Genomic DNA, 10,176 nt, shown 5'->3' with positions numbered 1-10,176 from the left:
TTTTTATTATATATATGTAACTTCTCTTCGATTACAAATGAACTTATCTAAATTTGACTAAAATTTCAAAAATCAAGATCCACGACTGTTTGAAATATTTATCTAGTCCAAGCTATTGCATAACTTTTTTAAGATTATCAAATTTCCACTTGTTCCACTTGCATGTTTACAAACAAAAAAAGAAAAAGAGAAAGAAAAAAAAAGAAACATGCAATTCAATGCTTAGATTCCACATAGTAAATTGTATGAAAGAATAGTAGAAAGGCCCCATTAAATTATGACGAGGTAGTGAAAAATGTCACATTTTTGAAGTTAACCGACAAAATTACAACATTGTTTGGAATAGAAAAATCTCCAAAGAAAGTCAAATTATAATACATACAAAAAAAAAACATAACCACATTATTTTGCATAATTTTTTATAAAAAAAATAATTATTATTTTGCTTACTTTTTAAAGTCAAGATGGAAGAAACACGTATTACATCACAACCACCACCTCATATATCTGCTCCACTCTTTCAATTCTCATTACTCTTATTATTATTATCTTCACTACTTCACTTAAAATTCTACCTTCAATTTTATACTATAAGATCTTATTGCTCTTAAAGGCTTAATAAATATGATTGAGTCAGCTATGTCAAACACAATGATGGAGAAAGTAATTGCTTCTAATTGGTCAGAAGGGTCAGAAAAAGATGAACTTTTAAGAGAGCTTTTTGATGATGAGTCTCCTTTACTTATGTTGCCAGAGGAGACAATAACTAACATAAGTGATTCTTCAAAAGAACAAGCTTTTAATAAGTTCATTTCAAATATTTATTCAGGTCCTACCATTTTAGATATTGAAAATGCTTTGTCAGTTACTAACCATAGAGAACACTTTCCACAGCTTTCATCAACAAGGTAAGAATACTTCAAACATTTTTTTGTAAATTACTATATGATAATTTTTTATAATGTAAATTGCGGTTGTACTTGCAATTGCAATTATAATATACTTTATATAACATTTGAGGTCGCAATTGTTACTACAGATCACAATTTAGAATTATCAGCGTTAGTTGCATGAATTGAATATCTAATAATTTGATGTGTTTAATTAATTTGTGTTTGATTTCAGAGTTTCCATATTGGAAAGGAGTTGGAGTAAGATTGAGAATAAGTACACATTGAAAATCAAATGCTTTGGAAATGGGATGGGTGATGATGGTTATAAGTGGAGGAAGTATGGACAGAAATCAATTAAGAATAGCCCAAATCCTAGGTAAAAATTCTTCACTTTTTTTTATATCTCTGTTTTTTTACATTTGCTTGTGAAAAAAATTCAGAGATTTCATTAAATAAATCTTGTTAATGCATATGTTTAGTACTTTGGCAAATCGTTTCTTCTGATTTTGGAACAAAGATCTTTCAGTATGCACTTCAATAAAAATACAACTTATTATTCACATGAAAAATTTAGAGTTCCTATAAATTTGAGATTAAAACTTTAGAATTTATCACATGTCATAAACTAAATTTCATAATGGATATGAAATTATTTATTTTTGTTTATAATAAAGATTATAAAGTGGAGATGTATGTATACCTAACCTTAAGTCAATGGTCTATTTTGTATATCCCTAAAAATAAGAATGCACGATTTACCAATGAGATATATGTACAAAATAAGATGAAATATACCTATCATAGAGTGATTGGTTAACAAAATTATTTCTATTTTCTTTGTAACTATTTTTTAATGTTTGGATAGTCGGACTGGACAATGAACCTATAGAGACATGATTCTAGATTCAATCGAAGATCAACTGAGGTCGAATTTATAATGATAAATTATTATATATTTTTTTTTAACTTTCTTAATATAATCTATTAAACAATATTGAACAAAAAATAATATAAAATTCAAAATAACATAATTTGGTAGGTTAACTTCACTTAAATATGTCATAATTCATAATATATTACATTATTCATTTACAACTACAACAATAATATTTATTTACAAATATAATTAATATTTTATCATTTCTCATGTGAGACTATTCCAGTACCAATCATCTCTGCTATATGTATGTTTATATTTAGAATTTTGTCATTTGCTTTAAAATGACCATTAAAAAAACTGAAAATAAGTTCTATACAAGAAAAAACATCAAATAAAAAGTAAAAATTGTTGTTTTTGGACTTTTTTTTTTAAACAATGTGTTTTTATTTTTTAAATCGCTTCGAATTAGTTAACCACCGATTTTCTTAAGTTATTCTGATTTTAGAACGGTTTTAACGATTTTCTCTCAGTTTATTGTCTGAACGGTTGAGAGTTAATAAGACCAGATACAAGTCAGTTTCTAGTTCAAACAGTTGACCGTTCAGTCGAATTCGATTTTTAGAACATTGCTATTTTCAATATAAAAAAAGTGAAAACTATGAACCAAATATGCCCTTATTAACTTGAGTTGATTACTTTCGAATTACAAAATGAGTTATACTATCTTCTTCCTTAAATATAAGATTCTCTTGAGAAATTTCAAAATGAGTCATACTATCTTCTTCCTTTAAATATAAGATTCTCTTGAGAAATTTATGTGTCTTTTTATAAGATTTTTTTTTTTTAATTTTCAACTCTATTAGTTATTTCTTTAATAATCTATCCTGAATTAATTTATATATTTTTCTACCATCAATAATAAATATTATAGTCAAAACATTAATTAATTCTCTTGTTTGATAAATAAAGTTGTGACAATACTAATTGTCAACAAATTTTATATTACTATCAATTTTCTTTAATATTTACAATTTGATTAAGAAAATCCTATATATAAAGAACAGAGGGAGTGTATTGTGTAGATAAAATTTGACTTTATTTTATTACCATTTTCTTTTTCTCCTAGCCATATCATATCAGCAATTAAGTGATATATGATGTGATAATAGAGTGTTAAGCTTTTTTGTTGTTGTTAAAATTGTTAAAATAACACCACTCTACAAAATTTTGATGCCTTGGAATAAATAGGAGTTACTATAGGTGCACCAACCCAAGGTGTGGTGCCAAGAAGCAAGTTGAAAGATCCAATGAGGACCCTGACACTCTTATAATCACTTATGAAGGCCTCCATCTTCACTTTACTTATCCTTATTTCCTAGTGGGCCAATCTTCCCATCCACCAATCAAGAAGTCCAAGCCCACCTCTTCACAAGGCCAACAAGCCCAATGCCAAAAACCAAATCATGAAGCCCAAGCTAGTGGTTCTTTGGGACTCATATCACCCACTTTATTGGGCTCTACACAAGATACGGCCCAAGAAAATTTGGGCTCACAAGGGTTGCTCGAAGACATGGTGCCATTCATTGTTAGGAACCCCACAAACAATACCGATATTGATGATTTCTCAAAATTTTCATTTTCCTCACAAATATGTACCACTTCTACTTCCACCTCTTGCTATACTGTTGGCTTAAATTCTAGCATTTAGATTATAATATGTATAGGTAAATATTTGAAATTTAAAGATCAATAAATTATGGGGGGATTGTTACAATTTTTATGTTAATTTAATAATATATCATGTAATAATAGTATAGTTTGTATTTCTATTTGTAATATATCATGTTAATTTAATAATATATCATGTAATAATAGTATAGTATACTTCATAAAAATAAATAGTATAGTTTGTATTTCACTTGAATGAAGGAAAGGATAGGTTATCTATTTTACTATTTAATATTTAGAGTTAGATATATTTTGCGTCGATGTAAAGTGAATGAATTTTGGTTTTTGGTTTTTGGTTTTTCTAAATATTTGTCTTCAGTTTTTATCACACTCCAAAATATAAAATTATTGTTTTAGACTTTTAGTCTACACATTCATGTAATGTCTATTAACTATTTATATGTCTTATTATGAAGTATACCAACAAATATTTCAAATGGAATAGCCTCCCTTTTAAAGCCAAAATTCCTTACTTTTGTAGAGTATGAAGTCCTATGTTATAGGACTTTGGATCATCTCAAATTAGAAGATTCAAACTCATGTTATAGTCATTTACGTATTAAAATTTATATAGGAGAGGATTCAATATTATCAATTAAGTCAATAAATTCAATTTCAATTGATGTCAATCATTCTAATTTTTTACTTCTTCATTTGAATTCAAATTTTAATGTTATTCATGATATAGAGATATTGACAAAATTTTGAAAGATAAGAACTAAATTGATTTAGATAACAACATTTTTTTTTATAATTAGAAGAATGTTACCGAATACGAGTTCTATGTGACTACATCTAAAGTTTAAGTCGAAGAAACACATTAAACTATCTATCTCTGAAACTCAAATAATACTACGTAAAATTATGGGTGGTTTAAAACTTGTTTTGTCCTCCATATTTTTGTTTCTTATTTTTTTAATCAACAAATTTTATTTTATTTCATAGAAAAAAGAGATAATTATTTTACTTTTTGTCCTAAATTTAGAGAAAGACAAATGAAAGGATTTTTATAAACAGAAAATGAAAGGAGGGATTCTCAGCTACTAATAGAATCATAATATATATATATATATATATATATATATATATATATATAATTTATATATATAGACCGTGTAATTTTTTTTACATGTGGTATCAAATTAAATCATTTTACGATATTATTTTTTTTTAAATTAATTGTTCAAATATCTCTATAAATATATATTTTTTATATTTAAATTGGTTGCATGTGTAAAAAAATAACACTGGTGTCAAACTTTACTTTGATTCACTTAAATTTGCATGTCACTATCAATATAGGTTGAATTTAAATCCCTCTTATATTCCCTTAATCCCTCACGTGACCACATATACCTGCTGACTCAACACCACAACGCTAGTGATACTTGCCCTCTTTGTTTTTCTTTAGCTTTTGCTTTGAGTTAGAGTGAATTGATTAAAAATTGAAACTCCTAAACCCTAAAAATATTCGTATAATGGGGGTTCGTTTTCTAAAACTCAAAGGTTTCGTGTTTTTAAGATCAAGAAGACATAGGGAAGGGAGAAAAGAGCAAGCATTGTAACCTCAATGACAAGAAGATGGTCACAAGACCATTTAAGTAAACTAATATCGTTCGATTAAAATAAATTACGGGTAAATATTTATTGTCAAAGTAAAGTTTGACATCTTAGTGTCATCCAACTGTGTACACAATTACAATTCAATTCATCTTTTATTTTTTGCCATATCATCAAAATAGAAGTTATATTAATGATTTTATTTTAAAGGTCTTAACTAGTGCCTTAAGGGCACATGTTAAAAAATAAAAAAACATAGAAGTTTTGTGTTGAAAAAAAATAATGTTGAAACTTTCAAGAAATTAAATATACAAATGTCGAGACAATATTATATATTTAATTTATTAATATGTATTTTTAAAATATTTGTTAGCATTTTTATAATTTTTATTTTAGTTAAATAATAACTAATTTTATGAAATCTTCTATCTCATACTCTATCTCTCTCTTCTTTTTATTTTATTTATATAATTTCATTTTTTGTTGTACGTAGAAGAGATGAAAAATATCACCACAAACTCACAAACAATATTTAAATATGTTTTTAGTTCATGCAAATGTACCATTTTATTCTTTTAGTCCTTGAATATTTTTTCTTATTTTTCGGTCTTTGCAAATATATCACCTTTTTATTTTGAATTTGGTCATTTTCATTTTATTTTAGTCACTACGAAACTTATTAATATTAGAGTTGGTATGTATAATATATTCAATATTTGATTTTAGTCCTTCAAAATAAAGACTAAAATGACATTCAGAGACCCGTTTTATTATGAATCAATTTGCGGAGACTATAAAAAAATACCAAGGACCAAAAGTAAAAAGTGATATACTTACAGCAACTAAAACTGAAAAGATATGTTGCAACGATGGAAAGCAAACAATAGTATATTTGCATTGATTAAAAATATATTTAAATTTTTGTCAAAAGTATCTCTAATTATTTATTGTAGAAAGGAAAAAAGATAATAAATGAATAAGGGTATTATCAATAAAAGTAAGAACTTTATAAAAAGTAACATAATTTATTATACTTTCTGGTACCCGTTAATAACCTATTTATGAAAATTTAAAATACCGGATGTAGTATTTAGTAACAACTTTTGTCAAAATCATTTATTGTATATGCACTTTATTGAAGTTGATTTGATGATCTGGATCAAATAAACAACACAGTAAGATGGAAAATTAAAATGTCGCACCAAGGCGTCGAGCAAAACCACATTGCATTTGGACGACGAAATCACAAGTAAAATGAGAGAAAAAAAAAACTAAATATATAATAGAACCACTTATTTAAATAAAGGTAGAGAAAAAACGAGTGAAATGGGTGATTGCAAGCCAAAAATGGCTTTGCAACTCTAGATGCATGAATATTCTAAACATTTTAATTTTATCTTAAATGTAGGGTTAACCACATTTGTAGGTGTTTGGCCATTTTATGTGATAAATTTGGATATTGTGAGTTTGTTCTTCATGGCGGAGCTTCTTGGGGATATTGGGTAGCCATGGTCACCCCCGTCCCCAATAATTTTAAGACAATACTGTTATTTTCGATCTTTTTTACAAGAGACAATTGAATTATAATTTGGTTAACAAAAGTTGATCTATTGTGTCCATATTATGGATGAACCAAATACATGATCAAATTATAACTTAAATGTCTCTTATTAAAAGCATCACATGGATTAATTTATAAAAAAAACTACAAAAACATTTTTTTCCATAATTATAAAATAAACTATAGTTTTCAACCTAAATTTCAATCGAGAGGGTTGTGAGTAAGGATGAGAATCAGTCGGGTCAAGCTTTGCTTAAAGAGGTTAGACATACTTAAAAAAAATAAAGCCTAAGTTTGATTTATTATTTGTCAAAGGCCTTATTTTAAGCATTGGTCTGACCTTTTGTAAAAAATGGTTTGATCTTGTCTGGTCTATTAGCTTATTAAAAAGCCTATTTTGTGTTAAAACCATAAAATAGGATATTTTGTTTATCTCTAAAAATAATAATAGACCAATTAAAAGTGTGAATTTTGTTGAACAGTACCAACCATACAAATTTCGTAAGAAACTTAATGTATATATAAACAACAATCATAAAAAACAATAAAAGAATAAAACAAAAATGTCAAATTTATCACAATGGTTTAGACAGAGAAGAATAGACATCAACATCGAGTCGAGAAATGAAAACAAAAAAATAGAGTTCAAATTTATAATAGAAAGTCTTTTATTACATAAATATAAAAAAAATATTTTGTTAAAAGAGGAAATAAAGAGTTATAACAAAAATATGAGAAGTTTTTTATTTTATTATTACTATATATATTATAAATATTATATTTTAATTACATATATATAGGCTCGCTTGTCATGTCTAATAGGTTTTTTTAAAGAGTCTAAGTATGAATTTATTTAAATGAATAAGTTTTTTAATAAACTTGAGTCTAGTCTTTTTACTAAATGAGTTAGTTCGAGATAGACTTTTAATAGGTCGAGCCATAAACTCCTGTTGGTATGTCTGACCTATTCTTAACCATAGTTGTGAGTTGCATCTTGAAATATAAAAATCAAATCAAATGATATAATAATTCTAAAAAAGTTAATTGATTTGAGTATAATTTTACGTAATTTAAAATAGATTTTCCAACTCTCAAACCAAACTATTATATTTCATCCACACTATCAATATTGTTATCTTAAAAAATATGTTGTGTTTAAATGCATCTTAATAATTATATACTATTTGTGTCCTTATAGTTAATAAACTTACTTTAATAGTATAAAAAAATTTGTAATTGAAAAAAATTAAACTTTTAAAAACTAATTTTTAATTATTAAAAATGTTTATTCAAATTCGATCTACGTACTATCTTTTTTTAATAAGCGTTAGAAATTTGACTGTTAATATATTTTTGTAAGTTTACAATTTAAAATTCTTATATATAATACCATATTATGTTCTTTATTTATCGATTAAAATTTTAAAAAATTAACCACTCTAATATTTTTGTTTCAAGCTCCACCTCTATTTGTTCTTAAATTTATACTTTTTTTTGTACGACTTTGAGTTATATAGTTCTAATGTTTTTGATCGATATAATACTAATTTAAATAAATAAATATCATTTTAATATTAATTTTTTTTTATCTTCAAGCGTGATTTTAATTAAAAAAAAGAGCATAAAAAATATCACATCTTAATTTCTCAAAAAAAATCCAAAATATTAGAAGAAAAAAATAAAGAGCATAAAGTAGCAAAGATTATATGGACAAAAGCAGTAACAGAAGATCGTTTGAATATGTGCAATGAGCAAGAGTACTTTAGGAGTGTGGGCGGTGGCATGAGTTTTACACAATGAACAACTCATTTAAAGCATGCAAAACAATAAAAGTAGCTCAGATTATTGTTTTGCTAGGTCGGCAGTGGGCTTGTTGACATTAATGATTTCTGATTTGTGGATCTGCTTAGCTATGTGGTTTATCACATTCCTAATGAATTTATTTATATCTGTGTATAATTTTATGCATAATTTTTATGATATACATTTTTGATTTAATAGGATTTTTTTTTTTTTTGAAAAAAATGTAATATTAAGATAAATAAAAAAGATAGATAGAGATAGAAGGATATTTAGATTGAAAAAAACTTGAATTCTTTAAAGTACTTCATCCATCTATCTTCAAATTTTGATTCTTTTAACTTTAAATACACATATTAAGAAATAATAGATTTAGATAATTTTTTTTTTACCATTTATTCATTTAATAAAACTAAAATTCATTAGGGCATGTTTTTAGATTTTTAAGGTTATAACATGAAAAACATCATTAATTATATCTTAAGTTTTTTTTTTAAAATAATCAAAGTTTTAAAATAAATATAAAATACTTAAAAAGGGGAGACTGGAGACGGAAGGAATATGTTTTTCACATGGTGAATCAAGTGATGGATGTTTTTGCTAAATTTGAATTACATTTAAATAGTTGACATTTATATTTGTTTTGTTATCTTGGCTTTCCTTGAAGGCTAACATGAGTGTTGTTGCCTTTCATACACTATTAGAAAAATAGTTGCTATATTTAGCGTCGGCCATCGACACCGACGCTACTTAGCGTCTATTTAGCTTCGGATAAGCGCACGCTAGCACATTAAGTATGGTTTTTGGTTTCATAAATTATTAGGTCGGCCTAACCGACGCTATATCAAATATGGCAGATGCTAACTTATTTTTAAACTTTAGTCACTCTTTAGCATCGCTAGAGCCAAAGCTACATTTTATGATTTGTAAAATTTAATTTTTTTTTCACTAAAAAATTTGTATCTTTATTTTTCCCTTGTTGCTTTTAATTCAATTTTTTTTTCTTGTTGTAATTTCTATATTTATTTATGTTATCTGACGTGTTATTCCATTATTGATAATTTATATGTTTTTATTTTTATATAAGTAAAGTAAAATTGTGTTTTTTTTTTAAAAAAAAGGTAAAACATGTTATAAATACTACCAATATTTTGACTAATCATTTTTTTATTTGTCTACGTGTGCATTATTATAATATCTATTTAATTAACTATATAAAAAGTTTTGATATATTTATCTATTCAATTTTGACTCAATTTTAATATAGTTCTATTTATCTATTTATATAGTTTTGATATAGTTCTAATATATTTTTAATAATTTTGATATAGTTTTATTTATATATTTATCTATTTATCTATTCAGTTTTGATATAGTTCTAAAATGATAAAAACTTAAAAATTGAATGATAATAAATCTAAAATATAGTAAAAGTCATTTAAAAATTATAATGAAATTATCTTTCACATTTAGTGTCATTGATGGTAGCGTCGCCGCAGAGTGTACCAAGCCGACGCTAATATAGCGTCGGATGGCATTTGGTCGACGATATGCATTAGCTTCGACCGTTTTAGCCTAGGCCCGACACTGATCCTAATCCGACGCTAAATCAACGTTAGCGTCGACTTTTTGCCTATTAGCGTAGATTTTTGGCCGACGCTAAATTCAGTTTTTCTAGTAGTGATATACGCTTTTAACTATGATAAGCATTTGTCTTTTTACAGTTATTAAAAAAAAATTTAAAAACGAGATAA

General features: G+C 25.8%; 1 protein-coding gene across 1 annotated transcript; it reads left to right on the top strand.

Annotated features, from left to right (window-relative positions):
• Positions 1-477: 477 nt before the first annotated feature.
• On the top strand, positions 478-3,547 carry LOC101508010 (probable WRKY transcription factor 49). The gene is made up of 3 exons (XM_004514330.4): positions 478-908; positions 1,126-1,269; positions 3,022-3,547. Exons 1-3 carry the CDS (start codon positions 625-627, stop codon positions 3,479-3,481), a joined length of 888 nt encoding a protein of 295 aa, XP_004514387.1. The 5' UTR covers positions 478-624; the 3' UTR covers positions 3,482-3,547.
• The last annotated feature ends 6,629 nt before the right edge of the window (positions 3,548-10,176 follow it).

This window comes from Cicer arietinum, chromosome 3, assembly GCF_000331145.2.
Source record: "Cicer arietinum cultivar CDC Frontier isolate Library 1 chromosome 3, Cicar.CDCFrontier_v2.0, whole genome shotgun sequence".
Taxonomy (NCBI): Eukaryota; Viridiplantae; Streptophyta; class Magnoliopsida; order Fabales; family Fabaceae; genus Cicer; species Cicer arietinum.
Note: the sequence above shows the minus strand (reverse complement) of the source record. Positions and strands in the feature narration are given on the sequence as shown.

Bases quoted from the DNA above. Each gene is read 5' to 3' on its own strand.
- LOC101508010 (XM_004514330.4), top strand. From the start codon at position 625: ATGATTGAGTCAGCTATGTCAAACACAATGATGGAGAAAGTAATTGCT. The intron at 909-1,125 runs GTAAGAATACTT...GTTTGATTTCAG, and splicing joins CCACAGCTTTCATCAACAAG to AGTTTCCATATTGGAAAGGA. The intron at 1,270-3,021 runs GTAAAAATTCTT...TGGAATAAATAG, and splicing joins AAGAATAGCCCAAATCCTAG to GAGTTACTATAGGTGCACCA.